A 27,271-nucleotide genomic window follows, 5' to 3' on the forward strand; every position below is an offset into this window, starting at 1 on the left:
TGGCCCACCTTCTCCCTCCTGGAATGGGAGGGGAATTAACTCTGGGTTCTGTGAGTTACTTTGCACTCCCAGGAGGAAAACAGCTATATAGCTATAAGGAGGTGATTAATTTTATCTCTCTAAATGCCTCAGTATCATTTGCCAAAATGATGATTTATTATTTAGACAACCTTTATATTTCCAAGGGGCTTTAACATCATTTATAGTGTGAAAGACATAGAACTGATGCCAACTTGGAAAACCAGGCATGGTGAAGAGTCGAGCAAGAGACGGGAGTTATTTATCTACAACCAGAGAAGGCAGATGAAGGACACAGGAAGAGCCATCCATTACGTGCAGAGCAGGGCTGCAGAAGGGGGCAGCCTTCATCCGTACAATTGGGGCGGGGGTGGAGGGGAGAAGTGGGATAGACCACTGGGAGGAACGTTTTCTTCAGTGGTGTAGCTCTGTTAAGCTTTCTGTGCTCCTGCTAAGTGACCCTAATTAAACTCATTGTTTCACTTCTTAAAAAAGACATAAAGTGGAAATGGAATTAGTTGGGAAAAGAAAAGAAATCAGTAAGAATGGGAGGGTAACAGGGTTACTATGATGAAAATACACTGTGTGTGTGTGCGTGTGTGTGTATGTGTGTGTGTGTGCAGATAATGAAACCTATTGTTATATGTAATTATTATATGCTAAGGAAACATTTCTTTAACTAATGGGATAAATGACATTGCAGCTAGGCTAACGTAGACTGGACATGTGGTGAGTGACAGAAAGCACTGTTTGAACATGTATTGGCTCTTAGCACATCTAAAAGCTGATTTCCCGTTTATGTACCTTCTTCAACACAGGTAGATGAAAAAATGCATCTTCAGGAATGGAAGAGGATAACTAAGGGGCGAGCTGATCTTTCAGAAGGGAAAGTATATTAATACAGCAAACGCTCCCTACCATGAGCCAAGCCACAGCAGGAGCTGGAGATTGGAGTATATCACTGTGCAGAGGAAACAGATCCGAAGACCTGTGAGTGGAGGAGGAACCTTGCCAAACCCAGTCCCTCTGCTTCTTGGGGGAAAAAAAACCTAGGTCTGTAGACCATGTTTCATCTGGAACGCAGAGAAGTACTTGATGGGATGACAGAGCAGATGGAGATCTGGGGGCCAGGACAAGAACAAATTGATGGATTCATAGCTGGCAGAATTGTAGTACCCAAAGAGGGGCCACCAGAAGCAGCATCTCCCGTGGGATATCACAGGCTCTGCCTTCTTTGGCATCTTTATCAAGGCTTAAATGAAACCATGAAAGCGATGCTTATTCAATCTCAACTTCTAGGATGCTTGGCCAAAACCAACCAGCTGAAATGAACAGTTTTGCACGCTTAGGTTCAAAGCCATCCCATCAGAGCTACTGTAGATCTGTCGACTGGCAACGATACTGCCAGACTGCACACCCGCAGCCAAGCATCTGGGCATGATGGACACACCATCCCAGTGTCGCCAGCCTGCCTCCATTGGAGAGAGAGCCCCAACAGGAAGACCTGTCCTGGCCATCTCTTCCATGATGACCCTCAGTCACATGCCAGAACTGTGGCTGCCAACACTGCACCTGTCTAGTCTTGTCCTATATGACAAATTCAATTGATTGTTTGTATAACCTCTGTTTAGTGAGTGTAACAAATTGCCCTCAGAATTTAGTGGTTTGAGACAATAATGTTTTATTATCTCTCAAAATTCTGCAGGTTGGATGGACTCAGCTGGGCAGTTCTCACTTGGGCAACTCAGAAGGTGCCAGTCAGATGTTGGCAGGGCCTGTGGCTCTCTGAAGCCTCCACTAAGCTCATTGCCAACATGGCTCACTCACGTGGCTGGCAATGACTGGACTTCCAGCTAGGATCTCACCTGGGGCTGTCACCTAAAGCATCTACGATAGTCACCCCAATGTGGCATGGTCAGTCTACAGGAGGTAACCAGGTTTCCAGATCATGCTCAAAGCGAGACTCTCCACAGACGGAAGTACGAACCAGAGCATGTTCTAACTTCAGATTTCCCAGGACATCAGTGTCTTTGTCACATGTTACCCAACAGGCCAGTCATCGGGACAGTTCAGTTGCAAAGGGAAGATAACTGGACTCCACACCGGCTAGGCTGAAATGCAGAGAGCATGCTGCTTGGGAACATTGCTTTAATATCTTCAAAGGACCTGACAGACTACATATTGCGGAACAACGACGAGAAAGATTCGAACTGGAAAGAAAGAACACCACCATCCTTCAGTGTGTCCTGCAGCATGTCCCCTTCCAGGAACTCTGGATCTAGATCTTTTAAACTCTTTGTACACCAAATACCACCATTTCCCCATCTACCTTCTCCCCTACACTCTCTTTCCAGGCACTCATTTCCGCATCTTCCAGCGCTTGACTCTCACCTAGCCCTGCTTCTTTCTCGTCTCCATTCCGGCATTCACACCAACCAGAAATAACAGCCTCACCTTATTGGACACACAGGAAGCCTCCCAGCACTTAGGCACTTGTAAACACCAGGATTCAAACAGCTAGAAGTGTGAACCCTTCTGTAAACATTCAAAGAAAACTCCCAGGGAAATCGTATTTGTTTTTACTATCTTGGAAGTCTGCAAAAAGCAGTCGCTCACAAAGCCCACTGCTCCATATGGCAGTTCTTTCCTCTGAGGCTTGCAGAAGGCGGGCAGGGAGAAGCTAACCGGAGCCCTTCAGCATCTAATAGGTAGATCACAGTTGAAAGCCTCCTACCTTGGTTCCCCATGCCTCTTCTCCTTGTCACTGTCACTTCAGGCATCTCTTTACAATGCCATAGCCTTTGGCCATGGACAGGGATGCTACCACAGATACCTGGCTTTGGGCAGGAAACGGTCTTTGTATTAAGGACACCAGCACGAATCCTCGTGTATATGAAGCTCAAGGAAAGCCATACTAATTTCCTGGACAGCTACTGAGTTCTCTATCATAAACTGTCTCGTGGGAATAATAGAAAGAATCCTGACTGGGGCCCAGAAGAGCTCAGATATGACCTTAGCCAAGCTGGGTCTCTGTTTCCCCATTGTAAAATGGAGATGATAATGTTGAGCTTTTAATGCTCTAGGAGGGGCGCACAAGTATTTCCTCTGTTGTGGAGCCTGAGACAAGACCCATGCTCAACAGGCAGGCCTCCTTCCTACTGCATTTCCAGAACCTAAAGAGATTGTGTGGCCCCTTCCAGTGAACAGGAAGTTCCAGAGGCCTCTAGGGATGGTGATGAGAGCTGGAAATTCTGGGCTACCAAGAGGACCTTGATGGCATCAGCTCTGCCGCACATTGATGTCCTCTTCTCCCCCCCCCCATCTTTCTCTGTCATCATCTTCTACTTCTGAGACCTGCCACGCAGTGTTGTCTGGGAAGGGCGTCTCTCTGAACTGACTCCTTGCCATGAAGAGACAAGTACATCTTTGCTCCAATCCAAACATTCTTCAGAACAACTTTTATTCCAAAACAATTATCGGAGCAGCTACAGGTGCAGGGGGAATGGGGGGAAGTGTAACCTCAGCGCCTGGGGAAGGAATGAAGAAGGTGAGCGGTCCTCGTTTGGTTGACTATGGCTGTTTCCCTGGAGCCTGGATCTGAGGCAAGGGTGCAGGTGTTGATGGGAAATCACCAAGGGTATGACCTCCACAGGACTCTCGCTTCTGTCCATCTACAGCAACAACCTGCTACTCAGACTCCATGAACCACCCTAGCACTTCTGAGAAGGACGCACTTCTGAGAAGGACACAAACCTCCTCTGAGGTAACTGGCCATAAATTTCTTAAGAGCTATTTTAAAATGGAAAGGCCTCCGATGTAACTCCGATGTGTGTCTCCGCTGAGGCAAGATGGAAACAGAAAGCACTCTGGTGAGAGCAGGCTCTCCAAGGGGAGGCTGGAATCATCCAGCTCACAAACGGCATAAGATTACACTCTGCCACTTTAAATGTCACATTGAATAAAATCGCAGGCATTCCTGGAAAGTATGCAGGCAACTTCCTGGCCGTAGGGAGTAAACTCCTTGGCAAAAGAAATGGAAGAAGAGCGTGCATATATTGCCTAGTGTCCACCACCACTCCACACGCCCCATCAAGTGCTCAGCTCACCGCACCGGCAGCAGCCGTGTCCTGAGTGTGGGGTGTCTGCCTTATGCCTGATTGTACCTACTGTGTTCAGTTATTTCTCAAGCATAGCAACCCAGAGAGTATCCTGGAGCCTACCGTGCAGCAATATGGCTTATAGGGACTCATGCTGAGTTACCATTCATTCATAGCGACACAGAGGCGACCTGGAGCCGACCGTGTGGTAACATAGTAGATGAGGGCAGGAGCCACAGGCCAGGAAGGCTGGCTACCATTCAGAAGGGTGAAATCAGAAGTGGGGTGTTCGCTTCCTGAGGAACACTTTGCACCCAAGACAAATCCTCAAGAAGGCAGAGAGAATCTAAGGGGGTCCCTCTACCTCACTCCCATCACCCCCTATTTCAACACTGCCATCTACTTTCCATATTTAGCCAACATTGGAGACACAACAGTCTTGGAACAGTCTCTCTGTTGGGACCCACTTGGTGTGTAGGCCCAGGCACTGACTTCCCCACTCGCTTTTGTACCAAACTCGGGTTAGAAAAAGGATAGTCGACAAAGACCGGGTGCAGGTTTGTGGCACACAGCTGCCTCGGACTCCTAGTGTCACTGCTCCCAGGCACACTGACATTAGCACGGGAACTTTGCAGCATCAAAAGCAGACTTCCACCCCGCAGCACAGAAGTAAGCCTCCTCGACACAGGAGAAGATCCACTTCCACATTCTCTTCAGGTCTGCAACCTGCTGGAGGAGGACCATGCACACAGCCGGCCTTCCAGTCCGGGTTCCCTGGCCTTCGGAAGCAGCCTAGACTGTACTTCAGTCTTCCCGAGTTTCCTGTGCTACAATCCACGCTGAGGACCCCGAGCCTCCTCTTGCCTCTGCCATCCCATGCGTCTATGCATCACAGCAAAAACCGTCTAACACACAAATGGATAACCCCACAGTCGCTCCAGAGCGGCCCGCCCAACACAAATCTCCCCACATAAAGCTCATCTGAGTTCTGCTGCCCTTGTTCCTCAGTAGTGGGAATGGCGGTGTCAATACTCTGAGTCAGGAGCAAGCGCGGAAGTTTCCAGGAAAAGAGGAAGCAGCTGAGGCTGATGGGGACAAACTGCAGGCATCTCTGACAAACATCAATAAATAAACCCCGGCAGTCAAGAACTTGCTGGTAAAGAGTCACTTGGGTACTAGATTTTCTGGCTGCTTGACTTTGTACGGAATAATCCGGATATATTTTGCCATGATTAAGGGCCCAGCTTCCATCCCTGAACTGTAACCTCTAAGTATAACCTGCCCTATTTTTTGCTTCTGGTCCAAAAGGACAGTCTTTAAATGTTGGGAGGTAAGGAAGAAGAGGAAGGGAGGGAGGGAGGAAGGGACAGAGGAAGGGAGGGAGGGAGGGAGGAAGGGAGGGGGGAAGGGAAATAGGTATTTCACATATGTGCGCACTAAATTAATTAATAACAGAAATACTAATTAATCCCACAAGAGAAATTGTACACAAACTGCAGAGTACAGACCACCCAAGGTCTCCTATCCACAGACAAGGAAAGGATCTGGGACCAGCCTTCCTAGAGGAGGCAGCTGGCATTCTGTCCAACACGGACAGCGACACACAGAAGGACTGACGGTCACGACCGTCATCAGCTATATAAGCGCAGGCAGTAACTGAGGGCCATGCAATCTGCATAGAGTCCACCGGGGACCCGAACTCAGATCTATCTGTCTCCCACACTGCCAAAGAGTGTAAGAAGAGACATCCTGTTCTGCCCGCTGAGGAAGCAGGACACAGAGCCAGGAACACAGGCTGCGGCTCCATCACTTACCTCTGACACTTACATAACCGCCCTGTGACTCAATTTCCAGCCCCCGGTGTGCTGATGAATGGACGTGACACAAACCAGGGGACCAGAGTGGTAGGCATGCCATTCTTTGTACTACACTGCTGACTTTTTTTTTTTTACTTTGGGAAATATTCATAATAAATTGGGAAACAGCAAAAAGTCCTGAGGTCAAAGCTGATATATGACCCCATCAAAAAAAAAAAAAGAAAAGAAAAGAAAAAGTCCCTGGCATCAAAATAGCAGAATAAAAATAGCTCCATCAGACAGCTGTGCCAACCTTCTCATCGTGTCAGGGGAATATAAATTGGTTTAGCCTTTTTGGAGGGCAGCTGGCAACATCCATCAGACTTTTAAACAAGCCAAGTTTTTCCTTAAACTTTCTATTTTAAAATGATATTGATCACACAGAAAAGTTACAAGACTCAATCTCCCAAATACCTTCCCCCCTGACTCCACCAATTTCCAACATTATTTTTCACATCTGTTTGCCCGTTCTTCCTCCCTGCACATACTTTAACAAATAAAATATATCATAACATATATGGCTTTTGCATTATACATAGTTTGTTTTCCTTGATATAGTGTGTTATATTACACACACGTTTGTTTTCCTTGATGACTCCTCCAAGAGCTGGTTGAGTACATCATGGTCTTTTGCTGATTAGTTCTTGAGTATTGTTTTCTTTCTTTTTTCCCTGCTTTGTATTTCTTTTCTTTTTTTTTTTTTTGCTTTTTTAGGTATTTTGTTTGTTTGTTTGTTTGTTTGTTGAGACAGGGTTTCTCTGTGTAACCATCAATCCTGGCTATCCTGGACTTTTTACCCTTTGTAAATCAGACCGGCCTTGAACTCACAGAGATCCACCTGCCTCTGCCTCCCAAGTGCTGGGATTAAAGGCGTGCATCAGCACCACCACCTGGCCCTGAATATTGTTTTCTTAAGAAAAAAGATATTCTCCCATTTGGCCACAATGCTATTATCAAATTTGGGGAATTGAATATTTTTGTTACAATTATTTTATCTAATTAGATACTCTATTTTAATTTTAGAAGCTCAGATTCCAAATCTGTCAATTATCCAAGTGTGCACTAGAATAAATTTTTCCTAGCTCAAGATTACATATTTATAATGCATTACAGTCACTTGTCATATTGGTCTTCTTTAATGTGGAGCCATTTCTTTAAATAGTAACAATAATAATAATAACAATAACAGTGTTCTTAAAAGCTTGGCCTGAGCTCGATAAATTGTTAAAAGCATTTCTCTGGTCTTTTCCCTGGAACCCCTGAGCCAGGCACCTGGAATTTCTGTAGTTATGAGGTGGGAAAAGCCTGAATCTGAATTTCTAAGACACTCCCAGGGGAATGGCACACCCTGTTTTTCAGTACACACTTATGGGGTAGCCAAAGAAGGACTTTGTGCAAAGCTGACCTAGACCCTTGCTAGAGGCATCTTGTTTTCCTTTGGATGAAGCCTGTAGGCCATGGCATCTGGAAGTCGGGGTGCAGTAAGCATGCTGAGCCGTACGTCACAGGAACACCCCTCAGACTCTCGGCAGCCAGAAGTCTAAAACAGAGAGAGTCGTCACTGAAATGGGCTTCTCAGCTGACCCTGCCTCCCAGAGATAGCAATGCCCTTAAAGAAGGAAGTTTCTATGTTATTAGCACAAACCCACTGTCTCCTCCAAGAAGCCATCGGGTTACCCTTGCCCCTCTGATGTCTCTGCTCTCAAAATCTGACATGACTACGCACCAGGCCTTGGCATGAGGAGCTCATGTGACCCATGGCTATCCCAGGCAGCTGCCCCTTCGCTGTGCCACTGTCCCTGTTCTTCCTTACTCCTCTCACCCATACAAGGCTCCCCCTCACAAGAGGTCCCTTCAGTGCTAGGTTCCTGATCTGATCTCTCTCCAGGTCACTCAGTTACACACTTGCACACTCAGTTACACGACTGCCAGTCTCATCTCCATAACTGGTTCTCCAAGGTCCCTTGCTGCCCCTGATTTTGATAGCTGAGTCCCCTGTTCTATCACCATAGAAACACTAGTATCAGCCTTCCCCTGTGTGATCCTGGGCAGTGTGACAGAGATGCAATTTACCCACCCATGTTTTACCAGACACCAGCCTATGCCAAGTCCCAGGCTTGCTTTGGGGGGACGCAAGAAAAATCAGACACTGGGGACTAGGCAGATGGCTCAGCAGTTAAAGTCATGCCAAGTAAACAAGAGAACCGGGGTTCAGATACCCAGAACCGGTGTAAATGCCAGGTGGGCAAGGCAGCTAGCCTGTATGCTCCAGTCTTGGAGAATGGAGGATGGGGAATGGATTCCTGGAACAAGCTACCTAGTGAGACTAAGAGCTACCAGCAAGGTGTGCATTCAACTGAGACACCCTGTTCTCAGTGAATAAGGTGGAAGACGATCAAGGTTCTAGAATCAGTTTCAGACCACCACACCCTGCTCCCCCACAACACACATATGAATGTAAGACACAAATAAAAATAAGAAAGCAAAAATAAATACATAAATTTCAGACAGCAGAGGTGTCTGTAAGGCTCAGAGTCAGGAAGTGAAACAGCCTCAGCCACACATTTGTAAGTGGGGACAAAGGGCCCAGGTCAGCATTCACTCTTCGATTACACACAAGACTTCCACATCCCTGTTATGTGTCCCCTCCTCTACAACTGTCATGATCACCAAACATCATGTAACACAGACACGGGTGAAGCCTCTCCAGCTCTGGCAAGTGTGGAACCCTGAGTCCACCGTGCAAAGCTCAGGTGCAAACCAAAGTGAAACCATGACTCTAATGCATGACAAGCCTGAATGGCTGCAAGTGCCCCAAAGTCCAAGAGGCCAAGAGAAAGGTGTTGAGTATCCTGGAACATTCAACAGCCTATCAAATGGGCCCAATGGTGGGAGAGTCTGGGGGTATGCCTGGGGGTGCTTCTGGTAACCTCCCTTCACAAGATACTCTGTGAAGAGGAATCGTACCTTTTTTTCCATTAAAAGGAAACCTCAAGGGGCAGGGAACATGGTTCAGTCAATAAGTGTCCGCAGCATAAGCATAAACAGCTGAGTCTAGATCCTTGATATCTATGTATGGAGTGGTCACACATGTCTTTAACTCTTGCACTGGGAGTGGGGATCAGATTCATGGGGCTCTTGGCATTTGGTGAACTCTGGGTTCAGTAAGAGATCCTGTCTCAAAAATATAAAGTGGGGAGTCACAGTAAGAGATTCCCAATGTCATCATCCAACTTCCACACACACATTCACACACCTGCATGCACACCTACACATACACACACATACCTTCACACAACTGCATGTACACCTGCACGCACACACACTGCACACACACACACACACACACACACACACATAGACTTACACACAGAGACAGACACTCACACATACACTGTAGAAGGAAGGAAGAAAAGAAGGAAGTAAGAGAGGGAGGGAGGGAAGAAGGGAGGGAGGGAGGGAAGAAGGGATGGAGGGAAGGAAGAAGGAAGGAAAGAGGGAGGGAGAGAGGGAGGGAGGGAGGGAGGGAAGAAGGGATGGAGGGAAGGAAGAAGGAAGGAAAGAGGGAGGGAGGGAGGGAGGGAGGGAGGGAGGGAGGGAGGGAGGGAAGGAAGGAAGGAAGGAAGAAAAAATAAGCCCTAAATCAAAAAATAGCTGAAAGAAGACCCTGATAAAGACATCTTCGGACCTCTCCAGCCTCCTCCTGCTCCCACCATCAGGCAGGTGGGGCTACCACACAGTGTGCCCCTGTCTCACATGCCCAGGCATATAGTAGAGAAAAGGTTGGAACTTGGGGTGACCAATGTCACAGGCATAACCACAGAAACACAGTCCCAGGTAATCTGCACTATGGACTCCTGCTGAGGGTCACACTTCCATGACAGAAGTCCACTCCTAAGTCTTGACTGTCCTCCTCGACCTGGGTATGAACATCTTCCCCAATAACTGACAACCCATCCCCAACTTACACCTAGAATGAAACCCAGAAGGCATAGTAGATAGTCTGACAGAGAGACAACTGATAGTCTCCGAAGTCCATGGAGCAATGCTACTTGTCAGGCAGTGGGTGGGTGGAGGCATTCTGATGCCTCCAACAGTCACCCATGTGGAAACGGTATCCATAACGGGCATCTCAACTAAATAACACGAACTAAAGATCTGAACGTCTATCTCACCAAAGAACGTCTATGAATAGTGATAAACACACATAAACCCCATCACCAGCCACTGGGCAAATGGGGCTGGAAACCAACAATGTCACACCATCTCACACCCACCAGAATGACTACATTTCCAAAGACTGACAATAGCAATTGTTTGAGGGGATGAGGAGCCATAGGAGTCTCACACACAGCTGGGGTGTGCACAATGGCACAGTCACTGTGGGACACAGATTGACAGTCTCTTACAAAGTTAAACATACATTTGCTATTGTATTCAACATTTCTACTTTTCAGTATCTCTCCAAGAGGCATGAACACAGTTTCCATTCTGTATCTCACAGGCATGTGCCTGTTCACAGTAGCTTTACCGATACACAGCTAAACACTAGAAACCAGAAACAAATGTCTATCCCCTGACAAGCAGATGAGGTGCTTTAGACACATGTCTGCAATGGAATAGTACTCAGCAATAAAGGGGGTTGATACCGCAGCATAAAAGAATCTCAGCTGTATCTGCTAAGTGAGAAAAGCCAAACAAAACAGCAAGAGTTCCAGGTTATATGAAGTTCTGGGAAAGGTAAAACAGACTGAGAAACCAGACCAGGGGTTGCCAGAGGCCAATGATGAAGAAGGGGAAATGATGATAAGGAATGGCCGTGGACCTGTCCTATATAGTAGTGTTTACATGCTGGTGACATGCCAGCCAGGGAATGCCGCAGTGAAGACTTCATTGTCTGAGAGTTACACTTCAAGAAAGCTCCTATTTTCGAAGACTAGACCTGGTCTCAAGAAAGTATTCTCGCATCCTTAGTGTTGGGACTGACACTCAGCCTGCACATGATTAAATATGTTACAACACAGGGCCACTGGCACCTGACTACCAGTTCCCACTGCCGGAGCCTCTGAGTTAGCACCATGTCCCCCTTCTTCTCTGGACCCTGGTACCTCTCTTATAGCTAACGGGCTAATATCTATTCAACAGAAACCTTGTGGGCCAGCTAGACTTGGCTCCACACCAAGTGATAGGAAAAGAAATGGTTTATACTCCACTCTAGCTCAGTTGAAGACAGACTAAGCTACCCCCAGGCCCACTTCATTAGACAGCACATTCTCCACGGAGAAGGAGCCCGATTCTCCACTGGGAAGGAAAGGAAAGACAGCTTGAAGTTTATAATGATTCTTGGCCTGCCAAAGGCCTCCGTGTGGAAATTGGTGTCCTGGCTACCTGTGACATTAGCATTTCACGGCATGGAACCTAAGCAAAACAGAGCTTTGAAGAATCAGAAGGTTGGAAAAATCAGTTACAACAAGGATGAGAAACACTGGTTTATGTGCAAAAATCACTTAACAAGAAAGCGGTGTATATCCCAGCCCAGAGGGTAGGCTTTCTCACATGGGGCATCCACTCAGGCAGTGGGTCACCACTGCCCACGTGGTAAGATGGACAGGAAGCTCGGTGTGATGTGAAAGAATTATAGCCACACTGGATCCCAAGGTCCTCCCTCACAGAGTACCCCTCCAGAGAAAGTCAGTTCCCCTCTCTCCCTTAGATAAATAAGCAGGGACATGACTTTATCTGGTCTCGTAGTTAGTGTCATCAACTTGACAGGATCCAAAATCCTAAGGGATGGACCTCTTGGGATGCCCAAGGGGGAGCTATCTGGAATACATTTATTGGGGTGTGAAGATGTATCCACAGTGGGTGGGACCATCCTGGTTTGGATGCTAGACTATATGAAGAAAGAAAGTGAGCTGAGAAGCTGTGTGTAGCCACTGCTCCCTACTTCTAACCGAGGTCATAACGTGACCAGATGTTTCAGGCTTCTGCCATGATGACTTCCATATCATAATGGGCTGTGCCTTGAACTCTGAGCTAACATAAACCATTTCTTCCTAAGATTGGCTTTTGTAAGAAGAGTATTCCTTACAATAGAAATGTAGGTAAGAGGCCAAGGTGTCCGCACCTTTACCAAGCGAAGACTACACATGAATGAAGGCGTTAACTGGACCAGCGCACTGGTGTCCACAGAGGGACTAAAGGAAGCCCAGGCTGTCCTCTCCCCACCACTGGATCTCTCTGTCCTTGTCTGGAGCCTGTAGCGGCAGAGGCACACACAGCATATCCGTTCGTTGTTTCCAGCGGGTGTTAAGTAATGAAGACAACTTCCAAATGAGAAGAAATTAAGCGCCGGAGCTGAGTCCCCGCTTTGTCAAGCTCAGTCGAGCCAGCGCCTCCTTGGAACGCTTGCTTTGTGCCTGATACATTATGACAAAGCCGTAATTGTTCTTTCAGTCTTTTCCCGATATTTCATAACAACATGAAGTGGGAGTCACAAAGGTCAGCCGCGCTGTAGAACGAGCGCTGTTCTTATTGTCCTTTTCTGAATAGTGGCTTCCATTCGCCAGGCTGCTCCGTGCCCAGGAGCCTCGGAAGCCAGGCCTGGTGCTATTTAAAGGAAGCTGCACCACCTACTCAGGGCAGGATGTTCTAATCTGCTGAATGGTCTTGTACCACTGTCTAGCCACATATCTGCAAAAGCACACACATGGGCAAGCATGTGAACACGTGCACACAAGTGTACACATGCACAGACACATGTTTATATGAACAGGCACAAATTCTCTCTCTCCCTCTCTCTCTCTCTCTCCTCTCTCTCTCTCTCTCTCTCTCTGTGTGTGTGTGTGTGTGTGTGTGTGTGTCTTCCCAAAAAAACCCACTCCAAATCCAGGAATGAAATAATAGCAACTGTCAAGTCCACGGGAGCCAGGTAACAGACACATCTGTCTTATTCCTGAGACAACAATACTCCTGTCTGGTAGGTGATAAAGAAATCCTAGGACTTTCAGTAAAGAGTGTCTCAAACCTAGGCTAAAACCTGACTCTGGGAGATTGGGGTCATGAACTAGTGGGTAAAAGCGCTGCACAAGCATGAGGACCTGAGTTCAAATCCCCCAGCACCCATGTAAAAATCCTAGCATGGCTGCTTGTGCAACTTTAGCCTTAGTGCTTGGGGACAGGGGATGGAAACAGAATTGTTGGGGCAGGATAGCCACCTGCCTAGCTTCAGGGTCAGTGACAGATCCCTTTCTCAGGGGAATAAGGTAGAGATGGATAGAGCGGAATACCCAGCTTCATCCTCCATGCATGCACAGGTACATTGCACTTCACAAATACATACAATACCACAACACACACACACTATTTTGAATTCATTCTCCACACTTGGCAGTGGAGGATCACCATCTGTGAGTGAGAACTTAGTAGCAGTTTCCTAAGTCCAAGAAGAGTCCCTCAGGCATGTTCCAGATACACACACCTCATGAGCCTCAGTTGACAGATCTCTATAATGGACACAATTACTGTCTACCCATTGACAAGATATATATATGTATATACCCATATACAAGTAAGGTATATCTTACTGCAGATATACCTTAGAGACCCGATTTCTGGAAACAGTGGATTATCTGGGCTCATTCGGATGTGATATAGGATTCTGCACGTTCTGATAAGGCTGGGAGTGAAGCCTGAGATGTTCTGAGGAAATGCACCTGGAGTCTGGGCAAGGCTCTGTTTGAGGAATTTGGGTACCACAAAAAGAGAGCAATAGAGTCCTGGCAGGATGTGTCAGAGAGCAGCTTTGTACCTGATCCCTAGGGCATCATAATTGCTAAGGAACCATTGAGATGCAAATAAATTGGTAAATACTGCAGATCCCAGAACAAGGAGAGGGGATGCTCTGACTAGTCAGGTGAGTGGAAGGAAAAGTACTTTCTGCTGTTTGGGAAAAGAAAACCACTGGTTTTCATGAGGAGCATCAGAATTGTGTTACTGTGTTTTCAAAAAGAAAAGAAAGAAAAAACTTTTCCACTTGTCTGGGAGTGGAGGAAAGTTAAAACCTAGAAAGTACAAAGATTCTCCCCTGTTGAGCTCTAGGCAGAATTTAAATGCTTTTCTTTGCATTGAGAAAGTCATTTAAGATATGAGAGAAGTGGTCTAAACTGCATGTGAGAGCACTCGTCTGTGCAAGCCTGAGGACTTGAGCTCAAATCCCCAGCACCCACATCTTTTACGTGGCATAGCTATGTGTATAAAGACAGGAGGATCACTGAAGCTTGCCAGCCACCAGCCTCGACCCAGGTTCAGTGGGGGAATCCTGTCTCAATGGAAGAAGGTGGACCATAATAGAGCAAGAAGACACCCAATATCCTCACCTGGCCTCTGTGCTCACAGAGGTGCACACAGCCACCACCATGTGTGTGTGCACACACACACACACGCGTGCACGCACACACACACACACACACACACATACACACACACAGAGAGAGAGAGATGTGTTCTGCTAAGGAGAGTAAGGGCCTGCCATATTGCACACATTTCAAAACCCAGAAGGAATAAGAGTCAAAAAGAATGTTGAAAATTGTGACTCAATACTCTGCTGGTGGGAAATAGAAAGCTTGGGTATAGCTAAACCATGACTGGCAATGGCTGGACAGAGGAGAAATGACCATCTAAGCGATCTATATGTGTGCCTTTCCTTCATTCTTGCCATCCACTGAGCATTCAACTTCCCTATGAGGTTGTTTAGGTGCGCCTGTGTCTGCTCTGGGACCCGGGTGCTGTAGGAGCAAGAAGCCATGGCTCCTCGCCACCGCTTTTACAATTAGCCCCACTGTGAGGACACTCTTCCTTGAGGGCCAAGGGGCATCACCAGAGTCTTCACACTGCTTTGCCTTTAGCCCAATGCCAATGTGCTCCACCTCCTCACCACTGGGTGCGATCAGTGTCCAGGAATAGAGAGAGCACCTAGAGGAAGCATCCTCACCAAGACAGGCACTGCTCGGCTGCCTCCAGCTTTCCATTCCTGGCTGTCTTTAACTAGGCTATCTCATCCCTAATCACCTCTCATCTCCAAGCAGGCTACCTCAGCCCTCATCTCCAAGCCGGCTACCTCAGCCCTCATCCCCAAGCCGGCTACCTCAGCCCTAGCCACCACTTTCTGGACTCTACAGCACATAACCTTCTCCTTGCTGTGCACCTAATGGCTCTTGCTCCATTATCTGGTCACCCAGAACACAGAATGAGTGCAGCACATGGCTGCCAGCCTTAGGCCCATTTCTGCTACCAGCAACTGTATGCTGACATTTTTTTGTGAGGAACCTGTCCTTTCACACCTCAAGTCAAGCAGCTGAGGTGAATCCAGAGATAACTGTCTTGCCCTGACTACCTCTAGGTCATGTGATCTAAGCCTGACCAGTGTTGGTATTTCATCCTTCTGTGACAAAGCCTGGTTCACACTGAAAGACTCAAGCCCTCATGGAGACCAATGGAATAAAAGTTAGGTGGCATTTGACAGACCAGAGGGCAGGAGGTTAAGAATTTATATGGCTATTGACAGTTCAAGAGGCCATGAGTTTGAGACTGCCAATAGCCATATGACCACTACATAGGACAGCAACCAGAGAATGGAGTCAACCAAAAGGCTGCAGTTTCTCTCCACTGACTCCGCCACACCCACTCTACATTTGTCTATATCTTAAGAGATCAACTTCAATGGAATAAATCAACCAGACTCCAATACCCTCCGCCTTAGTGTACGTGTGTGAGAGTGCGTGCGTGTGCGTGTGCGTGTGTGTGTGTGTGTGTGTGTGTGTGTGTAAGGCAGGGAACATTAGGTGTCTTACTAAACTGCTCTCCTCTTTAATTTTTGAGACAAAGTCACTGAGCCTGGAACTCACTGATTGGCTATACTGGCTAGCCAGGAAGACCACGGATCCATCCATCTCCACCTCTCCATCTCTCGTGTACAGATGTGTGCCACTGCACCTGTCTTTAACACAGTGCTGGGTATCTGAACTCAGGCCCCTGCACTTGTACAGTGAGCACTCTACCAAGTGAGGCATCTGCCCATACTGCACCTGCCTTCTTGCAAGTTCATCAGAATGAGGAGCTGGTAGAGACAGGGTAGAGAAGGAATGGAGAGAAGACAGCCAGCCTCCAACCCTATCCTGAGCAGTCTGGGCAAGAGCCACATTCTTATCTGTGTCTGGATGTTCTCAGGAGTCCCTCCATGGAACACTCTGGTCAGATTCTGATAGTGCTGGGTAGATAATGACCTGGCACTGCTGTGACCTGGCTCCACCCCATCCTCACTGGGTCCCTTAACTTTCTGCATATCTCTGGAAAGGGTTTTCTATGCTGACCCTTCAACACTACTGCCTGTTTTCTGTCGAGATTCTGGCTTATACAGATAAGAACTCAGGAATAAAGGCATCCTGGGTCCAGAGACTGTATGTTTTCCCAGAGAATAGTCATGACTCCAATCTCAAATGACCTAGCAATAGAAAGTGCTCCCATTCTGTTTTTCTGCAGCCGGAGTTGAGCAAAACATACGACTGGAAGGTAAAGCCTAAAGCCTTTGGTGGGAAACTCTGGGTGTCCACCTTCCTGAGAAAGAGCTGGAAAGGCCTGGACCTCTCATTCCACCCCCCGCCCCCACCACCTCTGACAGCACCCTGACCCTCCTCTAAGAAACACACTCCCCCAACACACTTGGCCAGTCTCTATTCTATCTCACACATACACAGGCTTCCCCAAATTCTTTCTCTCAAACACACACACACACACAACTTCGCTCTCTCTCTCTCTCTCTCTCTCTCTCTCACACACACACACACACATACACACACACATACACACATACACACACATGCGCACAAACACAATCTGTCTCTCACGTGCAATCTCTCTCAGAGTCTCTGCTTCTCTTATCTCACGCTCACATGTTCTCTCTCACACACTGTGTCTCTCATACATGTGAACACACAATGTCGGTCTCTCTTCCTCTCTCAACTTTTCTACCTCATACACACCTATATTGTCTATACCTTTTATACTCTCTCTTTCTCTCTCTCTACACACACACAGAGAGAGAGAGAGAGAGAGAGAGAGAGAGAGAGAGAGAGAGATACACACACACACACACACACACCACACACACACATTCCTTCTTCAACCCTTTCTGGTTTGAAGCCTGACCCTCCCCTCACCTCCCAGAGACAGGTGTGGAACTATGCACACATTCACCTGCACCCCTCCAGCATCCTCTTGGAAGCAGCCTGTAGTTTCCGAGCCTCTGTCTCCCCCACCAGTCCGCTGTCTAGTGAGCTCCTGGAAGGAAAGGCTGTGTTCTTGGTCTCGGTGGTTTTGGTTCTCTGTGTGGCATTTCTCACACAGACGCTCAATAGAGGTGCTCTGGGCGAGCACTGATGAGACTGGCGACGGCTGGGCAAACGCTTGCCCTGCAGCTCATCCTCCATGCTGCCCCTTACAGAACCTGGACTCTCCGATCCGGGAGTGGCTCAGCCCTTATGTGACACTCGGAGGACAAGACGCTTCACCTGCCATGTAAAGCAGCCTCTGCCACATTGGTGCAGCTGGACCAGACAGAATTCCAGTCAGATCAATGCTTATCTCCCATGCATGGCATGTCTGCTTGCTATGTTGCCCTTCAAACAGAAAGAAAGACGGCCTCCTGTCTCCAACATTGAGTTGCCCGCGACTGCTCTCAGCAATCACAGTCACATCCTGTCTGTCCCCTTTACTTTATAACAGTCCTGGAATTAAAGTTTGTGCTATTCATCTTTCTGGTGACCAACTGTGCCCCAGTAGTCTGAAGATGGAGCACCCTCATTTTGCACAATGCCAGGCACAGCATGAGAGGTGAGCAGATTTTTGTTAAATGCTGCATGAATGAGACACAATATATTCCCCATCATCCCAGCCTTCTCTCTTTTCTGTCTTCTCTCTCTCTCTCTCTCTCTCTCTCTCTCTCTCTCTCTCTCTCTTTCTCCTCTTTTCTCTACCATTTCTCTTTTGTTCTTCTAGGGCTTCTAAGAAATTCCAGTTACACACAAGTCATTCCAATTCCGCATTTGTTAGCAATGGTGTCACTCATTTCATTCCTGAGCCTGAAGTCCACATAAAACTCATGAAGAAGGTCTGCTCCCTCGCCACTCAGGGAAAGCAGTGGTAGCTCAAAAGATGGAGTGGCAGCCATCTGAAAACTCATTCATATCCAGCATCCAATGCTGGTCATGGGCAGGAACCTGAGCCAGGGGTGTGCCTAGGACATTCCTGTGACTTCTCCCTGACACCTAGGTTTCCTTAAAACATGGTACATGAGGTGTGGGGGGGGGCTCTTTATGATCTTTTTTGACCACAGTAGATGAATACAATACTCATGACTCAGTTTTAAACATTCCATTGGCCTTGTCTTTCTTTCTTTCATGAAGCTAATTCACATTATTTACCCACCTATGTGGCCTATGCTGTAGCTATCAAGATAGCTGAGAGACAGTGTCTTGATCATCAAGGTTTCATAGATCTGTGAGACACAGCAAAACATATACACAATTAAAAAGCATGTGGGATGGGCAGAGGAAGGCAGAGGAGGCTGCAACAAGACTCTGGGGCCAAGGCATACTTTCAAGGAAAGAGATACACTGGGGTGAATAACTTAGGTTTATCCTGAAAAAGATCCATAGAGAACTCAACAAGCGCATCTGAAGCCCCAGAGGCACGCCACAGCTCAGGGTCAGATGATCTCTCAGGGGGAAAAGAGCAGCAGGCGGTCAAAGCCTGTAATACATGTGCATCCATGTGTGCCTGTATGGAGCTGGGGAGGGCAGTACTGGGGGGCGGCAGGCAGTAAGGAGGGGAAGAGTCTGCATGGTGAAGGGTCTTTCTTGGGTCCTGAAAGTACCAGGGAATCAGCAAGGGAGTCACACATGTGATATGAACATGACGACACAGATTACCAAGTCATGGTCTGACATCCGAAGTATGTTCTCAGCAGTGACCTCTTGGTACTTCCTCTAAATGTAATGAATTTCCTGGTGATCCTGACACCCCATTCTTTTCCTCCACTCTTACTGCTTACCTCTATTTCTGTAATGCACTCATCCTCAGAGATGGAGAAAACCCTAGCGGGGCTTGCAGTCCTGTGAAGAGAACAGCAGATAGCCAGGAGCAGCAGCAGAGTTCAGGAGCAGAAGCAGGTCCAAGGGCACCCAGAATGAGGCCCCTTCCCTCTTCCCCAGCTCACCCTCTGGATCCAGCCTCCCTCGGCATCAGCCAGAGGGACAAGGCCTTAAGTGGATGTGCTGGCAACACCGCACAGGGAAAGCAGAGAACAGCCAACTGCAGCGCCCAGCTGTGGCTCCCAGACAAGGCAAGCTCTCTGCCACCACTGCCCATCTCCCTGCTGGTCTTGTCCACGGCCATGGCCCTCAGAGGGCAAGCCACTGTCCAGAGAGAGAGAGAGAGATGCCGAGGGATTTCCCACATTCAAAGCTGAGGTTCAGTCCAGAGCCTTCCTTTGAGTTGCTGGACAGTCAGGGAACCAACCAGAAGGCCCAGGCGGAGACAGGCAGGGCACTAGGGAATAAACAGAGGGCACTCACCTGCCCCAGGCCCTGCTTGTGGCAGGGGAGACCATGGACGGAGCCCCAGGAGACCTGCACAGTACTCTTCCCCATGCCCACTAGTGCGCACACACTGACCCTGACTACCTCCTCAGGATGGGCTCAGGTTCCACTCCGCATTTGAGCTCCTGAGCTCAACAAAGGCAAGACCTGGAGGCTATGAAGCAAAAGCAACCAATCCGTGACCCCAGGGATAACGCAGGGTTCTCGGAAGGAGTGTGCAAATGGGGGACACAATCTTGAGGTTGCTCTCCAGCTTACAGGACAGACGAGGCCGCTCTCCGCGGTGAGAAGAGCCCCAATATCAGGCACAGAAAGAGTGGCCATTTGGGGCCTTAAACAGCATCGAGCAAGACAAGGGCTAAAAGGTTCATGGTTTAGAAGTAAAAGTTCCCGAATTTAATCCACACAGAAGCAATGATACGTAGAAAAAGTGCTGAGTTGAGAGTTTGGCAAACCAGTCTGGCTCTTAGCTGAGGGCAGTGAACCTGTGAGGCGTCAGCTCCCTCGCCCGCACCCAGAACAGGCACCCAGACACTGAGGGCACGCACATCCACACATGGGGCACATGTGCTGTGAGTGGGTGGGAGGGAGTACTGTCCAGTTCCGGCTCTAGCCAGGAACTACCAGGCTGGGGGCTTCCGGGACAGTTTGCCCCCTCCTAAATCTTTTCTCCTACTCTGTCTCTATGCATTGAGGCTGCAAAGGAGACGCACCTGCGCATGCTCCCTTGAGCTCCAGCAGCCTCTTAAGCAGACGATGAAGTGTGTCTGTCTTTTCAGTGCGGAGACCCTGGAAGCCAGTGTTAAGGCCCCCGCTCCCCTTGCTTGCCCACGTTCCTCCTAACCACCCACCTCTGCCCATTTCTCTGCTCATTATCACCCCCACGAGGGGACAGGGAAGCGGAGCAAAGAGGTTAAATTCAAATCAGTCATTTTGTCACTTGCTGCCAGAAAGCAGGAGGGGAGAGATGAGGGACTCGAGGCCTCAGGTGCAGTCTGTGGGCAGAAATGAGGCCTGGTGATTCTCAGGAAACCTAGATGTTTTCACATTGGCCCAGTTCTGCCACGGAGAACTCTGGGGGAGCCTTCTACCAGCCGCCTCCTTAAGCAGTTGTTAATGGTGTTGTCAGCAGCTGAGGAGACTTTGCCTGACCTGGGAAAACATCTGTGCAGGGCCTGCTCCTCCATCCCTTTTGTCCCCTTTAGTGAGAAGGCCATCCTGTTGCTCTTGTCACTAGCAGGGTCATTAGAGTATAGTGAAGGTCCCCTGATCACGAGCTGAGGGCATCTTTCCCTAACACTCCCATCCACACAGGCTGGGAAGATGCTTTGGGAGTCGGCCACGACGGCAGGATGGGGTGTGCCTGTGAGGGTGAATGCATGGCCAACTTGATTAGACTTGCTAAGGGATTGATGAGACAGGGGCATGCGCTTGTTTCTCCAGAGAATATTAACTCATGGGGGAACATCCACCCTGAACACGGGTGGCACTATAGGCTGAGGGACCGACCTGAGGAAAGGAGGGGGAGGGGACAAGGCTAGCCCTCTCTCCCAGAGCATCCTCTTCCTTCATCAGATGGGCACTGCTCCACAAGCCTTTCTCGAAAGGTGACGGAGTCCTCCCAGACCATGAGAAAAATAAAGGTCCCCTGCTTTAAGTTGTCCATATCAACTGTTTTTGCCACAGCATCACAAAAGGTAAATAAGACCCATTTCCTGGGCTGGGATGGAGATGAAAACTCAATAAAGAGACAAAGACACCTAATGTAACTGAGAGGCACCTGGCAGAAAATTCTCCATGGTGCCCATGGGGACCATGCCACCATACTGCCAGCACTGCCTAAACTTGCTGCTGGCCCATGGAGGCTCCTTGGGCATAGTCTATCCCATAGGAGTGCTGGACCAAGGCCCCTTCTCGATGCTGACCATGTTCCTTTCCCTGATTAGTCTAGGAGGTCTGGACACTGAATGACTGAGATGACCACAGCAGAACCCTCAAGTGCCTGTGAGGACCCATGCACTAGCCTCAGTTCCTGGGGGGCGGGGGTCACTTTACCACTCATAGGACTTTGTTAGCAATGATCAATCTGCCCAGCACTGCTTCAGCTGCTGCTTTGACCCTAGAGTATTCCTGCTGTCCTCCCTCCCAGTTTGACTCAACGTTGAAGAAACTGAGGCATGGGAAAGGGGAGTGTGGTGATGCATCCGACTAGTCCCTGATCATGGTTTTTATGGAAAGTAAACTCCCATACACAAAGGACCCATTCACCATTTTCCAGGCCTCCCTGGAAGATGTGCCTAACCCTCAGAGATGTGACCAACAAACCAGCAAGATGGTCCTAAAACATCAGGGATTTTCGATGGTGTGGATGTTCCCGAGTCAGCCACTCAGGCAGCAGCCCCTTTCGGTGCAGCTGAACACTCTAACCCAAAGACCCACCTACGACTGCAACCGAAATGGAATCTGCAGACAGAGGGAGGCATTTCGCATGCAAAATTTTTCTTTTAAATATGAAATCTCTCCCAAGGCATTACTTTATTATTATAGTAATTTCCTCAGAAGGGCAGACATCCAATGCTCTGTTTCTCCACCATCTTTGGAGACAGGCAAATTTAATAGAAATATTCAGGTTCCTTAAATGGCTAGGACAGATGAGGAAGAAATACAGGGAGCTTCTCTAAGGATCTGGGTGAGGGGTATGGTCCAGATTGCCATGTGGTGACAGGTCAGGGTCTGGGCCATCTCCTTGGAGACACTGGTCTCTGTGTTTCCAGAGGAGAGACACGGGGGAGCTTTGTGGGAACTAGCTCTTTATCTTCAGTATCATCTTTCTCATCTCTTCTCCAAGGCCACGGAAACCTGGAATCTCCACTGGTCAGTGAAGAATCCAACAGTCCCTGGCTGAGCTGGCACCAAGCTCGTCCCACCCATGAATGCAGACTGAACTTCCTGCATTCCTGCACACCCTACACTTCGAGGTGGAGGGGGCAGTGTGGCTAAGACAAACCACCACCTGACTGCCCGGCTCAGCCACTTACCAGGCAGGGATTCTTTATCAAACTGTTTGGGTCTCAGGCTTCTCATCTATAAAATGGGACAGGGTTTGATGATAAAAATAAGACCCGTTTGGTAGGGTGTTGTAAACACTGAGGGAGGGGTGGGGGCTATCAGAATACTTCTCACCAGCAGTTTCAAAACGTACGGGCAGTAGGCTGCCTGTCTCTCAGTCACCAAGCATTTTGCTAAAACCGCAGCTGTCCAAGCCATTCCAACTCAGTCAGGGTAGACTCAATACCCAAATTTTCTACTGCAGTCTGATGTGGACCTGCATTTCCAGGAGGCAACTGCACCAGGATCTTCTAGGAAACCCGCACAAAGTGAAAACGTCCAGAATTCTTCCAGACTTGCTGAACTCGAAGCCAAGAGCCTTCAGCGAGTTGCCCAGGCATGCACAGGCTTCCAGACACCTTAGAACACCTGCCTGCAATGGCTGTCCTTTGAAGTTCCAAAAATTGTCTCCCACTGTTTCCCATGCTAGAATAACATGATGTTCTTGGGTCCTCGTGCTACAGAGAACTCTTTCAGACTAGCTACCAATGGTTTTTTCAACTTAATATACAAGTGTCTTTCTAATTTCTCTTTATAACAGGGTATGTTCTCAGAACATAAGATTGGAATGGGCAGGCCCTAAATCCACTGGATAGTGCAAGGCACTGAGACCAGGTGGTCTAGGTGATAGTCTCCAAGTGACAGAGCCGGAGACAAAAGGCCAGAGGCTGTGTTCTGGCAAAGGCTTGGAGAAGCGGGTGCTTGGCAGGGCTCAGAAGCCCAGAGGGTGTCTGCGGCGTTCCCCACTATCTGGCTTTTCCCATCTACCTCAGTTTCCCCATCTACCTCATTCCCCTCTAAAAGCCAGTTCAGGAAGCCCAGCAAGCCTTTGCCCTGAGCTGCTGTACCCTCCTCCCACTGGCTACAAAGGGAGACAGGCAGGAGGGAGAGGGAAGAATTGCTCTCTTTCGGTATGGTTTTCCCACATAAGGGACGACCAGTTTCCTACCTGGTGGCATGTGACTTAGAATCCCTCTGGCCCCCACCCAGCCCTCTGTTAGACAAGGTAGCAGAGAGCCTAGAACATGCTAACCCTTTCTCCCTCCCTTCTTTCTCTCTTACCTTCCTTCCATCACCCAGGCAGAGGTCACGTAAGGACTTGCCTTCCTTGGCCCACATCTCCCCATCTGGACCACACATCTCACACACACACACACACACACACACACACACGGCTCTTTTGTGCCTGCCTCAGCTTAAACTGAGAACCTGCCTGAATTCCACCCCAGAGCTCCCAGGAAGAAGAGAGACACACAAGTGGCTGAAATCACCAAGGAGAAGGCTGCCTCCCCCAGAGGCAGAGTTTGGGGAGGGCCCTGCTGCCTGTGTAGGCAGTTCATTGATCCACTCCTCTGAGAATTATTCCGTACTCATCACAAACCAAATGAGGCTGGCCCCAACCCAGGCAGGCAGGCAGGCGGGAAGGCGGCTCTGTGTGCAGAGAGGAGAAAACGAACCTGCCTGTTGTCATTTGAGAAAAGGAGGGAGCGAATGGTGTGTTCTACCCTGCGTGCTTAGCAGGGACAAAACGCCGCTTTAATATTCTGCTGAATGTGGTATTTCTTTTAACCCTTACAGAAATTTTCAATCCACAGAATGAGGCTTTCCTGTCAAGAAACTGGTAAAGCTCCTCCACCCCCTACACCGAGAGGAGGGCCTCAGCTCTGAAGTGGACCCTTCCAGCAGGCCTGTACACCAGGCTGAATGTACACAATGGCACCCATGAGTAGCTCCATGGCGAAGGCAAAGGGGCTAGTCAGAGAAAAAGAAAAGTACGGAGGGAAGAATGTGTCCTGGCGCCTAATTTGTTCCCACTCATTGCTTTGCAAACTATTTCACATAAATATGCATGTGTCCGTGTCCGTGTCCGTGTCTGTGTCCGTGTGTGTGTGTGTGTGTGTGTGTGTCCCCTCCTTCATCTATTGAGACTCAAAACCAAAAGCAGACGTCCTAAAGTGGACATCTATCTGCTCTCTGACACCGAATCATTGACCCTGCAGAGGCACTAAAAGCGACAGACCTGACCAGTCACCACCCCAGCCCACACAGTCTTGCAGGTTACCCCACCGTTCAACTGCTCTCACCCGGCTTTGTTGCAGGGTTGGTATCTATCGCTTTCTATTTCAACTGCTTCAGCACGTGTCTCCCGATGAGTCAACCTCAAGCCTATGCTGAGGTGCTGACCACACTCCACGCCAGTCTAAACCCTGCACATTCCAAAAGTCAGACACACACACACACACACACACACCCCACACACTTCACGAAGACCAACAGCCTGGTAGGGCAGCAGGAGGTCGAGGGCAAACAAAAAGCCACGTTGGGAAAAGCAAGAATGCAGCTTTCTATGTATTAGTCGCTGCTCCTCTCTCCATCATAACCACAGGTACCGGACGGAGCAAAGATAGTCTTTGCCACGGCTAAGACATCTTCGTTGCTGTGACAGGGTGGGGCGTGAAGTATGCCCGTTTTTCTTGGAAAGGGGCAGTGCTTTCAGGAAGGGTCAGGCACACTGGACCAATGTTGGTATGGAGTTTCAACTGAACAAGTCAGTTTGCCTGAAACCCGCAACCGGGCGGCAGAGTCAGCTCTCAGATGGGAACGCAGCAGGGGAAACCGAGAGCTGCGACTCTTCCACCCAGAGTGTCCGGGTGGAATCGCCTGACAAGCAACATACATGTGGAGTGGGGTTTCGAGCAGAGGTGGAAGAATCTCACCCCAGAGTTGCTCCCTTCGAGCTGACTCTAACTCTGCTCCCCTCCTAAAATGCCCCCCCAGGAGGTGGCGGGCACCGCAGTTCCGCTGGGAAGATTGGGGGCGGGGAAGGGGGCGGGAGGCGGGGGAGGCAAGCAGGGATTTCCCACGGGGATTCGCGGGAGCCTTGAGCGCCTGGGCTCCCGGGTGCGCCGAGCAAGAGGTCCGCTTAGCGGGTTAGGATGGCACCAGCCGGAGGCACAACCACGCTGAGCCAGCAGGGATGGTGTCTCTAAGGGAACTCGCAACCACGCAGTCTCTTCTCCCCCCAGATGAGTTTAGGCAGGACCAGCACTCACCCCAAACCACCCCTACTACAAAGCTCAAAAGGCAGAAAAGGTGTCCACCTGCTCTTGCTGTCCCTGGAAGATTGTAGCCCGGCAGGTTCTCAGACTGATTCCCCCCCAGGGTGCGGTCAATGGACTTGGCGCCCCTTGTTTGCCAGCCACTTGCCAGGTACCGGCTTGGAGCTTCTCTGATCCCCAGCGCGCAGCTCTCGCCTGCCGAGCCCAGAGTCCCGAAGCCTCAGACTGCGAGCAAGCTGGGAAAGGGAGAAGGCGCGCCACAGCTCGCCAGCGCACCCAGGCCTGGGAATGAAAGAACCCAAGGTGCCGACTCTAGGAGCCCGGTGGCCCGAGGTATCCCTTCTCAGACCAGCTTCTCCCGGAGCTAAGGAGCTTGCACCGCAATGCAGCGGGATCCAGGCTCTCCGAGCCGGAGATGCCCGGGGATCATGCTGTCTGGGAGCACCGGGGTGCGGAGCGTGGAGACTCTGCGAACCAGCGGCGGGTGCTCAGAGTCGACCCGGGGCATACCTGTGGGTACCGCCCCAGATTAGTGCCCCATCTCCTCCCAGGCTCTGGAACATCCTTGCCCTCGGGCACCAGAGTGCCTCGCTACACCGAGCAGCCAAAGCAGCTCCGAGAAGCGTGCGGCACCCGAGAACTGGCAGCTGGCAGCCGCCAAGTTGCGCCACGAAGGGTACGTTACCTTCCATCGCGGCCACTGCGGATGCCAGGAGGAGCAGCAGCAGGCAATCCAGGGCCATCGCCGGCCAGCGTCCCCCAGACGGAGCCCGAGCCGAGACGCGCCGCGTCCCGGGGCGCCGCTGCGCTCCCGGCGGGTGGCTTCTCCGTGTCCTTTCTCGCTCTGGCCGGGACCGGACTCCCCGGAGCGCGGCGTGGGCGTGGGCGGGAGTGTACGCGCGTGGGGCGGTGCGGGCGCGCGTGGATGTGGGTGTGCATGTGTGTGTGTGTGTTTATGGGAGAGGTGGGTGTGTGCGTGCGTGTGTGAGAGAGGATGAGGGAGAGCGAGCCTGGGAGAGCGCGCGAGAGCGTGTGCGTCCTGGTGTCACATTGCGAGCTACAGCGGAGCCTACGGGAGGACAGAGCGGGCCAGACTGACGGGGGAGGGAGCGGGATCCCCCACCATCAGCTCTCTCTCCACCCCTAACACCTCCTGTCCAATCAAGGAATCAAACCTGCAAAATTCCCTCATCCAATCAGGCGCGAGCACCTCCTTACACTGGCATTGTTAGTTTAAGAAAAACTTTTGCTAGCAATGCTGTGCAGGAGGGTTGGGAAGGCTCTAGGAGAGGACCGCGCTCCCCCTCGTGGCTATATTGGAGAGCTACAGCCTCGCACTCTAGCTCCCCAGGCTGGAAAGGAGGAGCTCAGCCAAGAAGTCAATTGAGGTCCCTTACTTTCACAGACACCCCAGAGCTACACTCCTGACTACTCCTATGCAGCGTGCCTCTTCTCGGTCTGGTTTTGTTTACTCAGAA

The 27,271-nt window shown here is 49.6% G+C and overlaps 1 protein-coding gene across 1 annotated transcript in view; it reads right to left on the reverse strand.

Moving 5' to 3' along the window:
• Ephb1 (EPH receptor B1) overlaps positions 1 to 26,893 on the reverse strand; it is a 439,224-nt gene extending 412,331 nt beyond the window's left edge. The window contains exon 1 of the mRNA XM_085689627.2: positions 26,479 to 26,893. Within this exon, the coding sequence (XP_085545753.1) occupies positions 26,479 to 26,536 (58 nt within the window). The 5' untranslated portion in view covers positions 26,537 to 26,893. The remainder of the gene's footprint in view (positions 1 to 26,478) is intronic.
• Positions 26,894 to 27,271: the final 378 nt, after the last annotated feature.

The sequence above is a fragment of the Myodes glareolus genome, chromosome 4, assembly GCF_982192425.1.
Source record: "Myodes glareolus chromosome 4, mMyoGla1.1, whole genome shotgun sequence".
Taxonomy (NCBI): Eukaryota; Metazoa; Chordata; class Mammalia; order Rodentia; family Cricetidae; genus Myodes; species Myodes glareolus.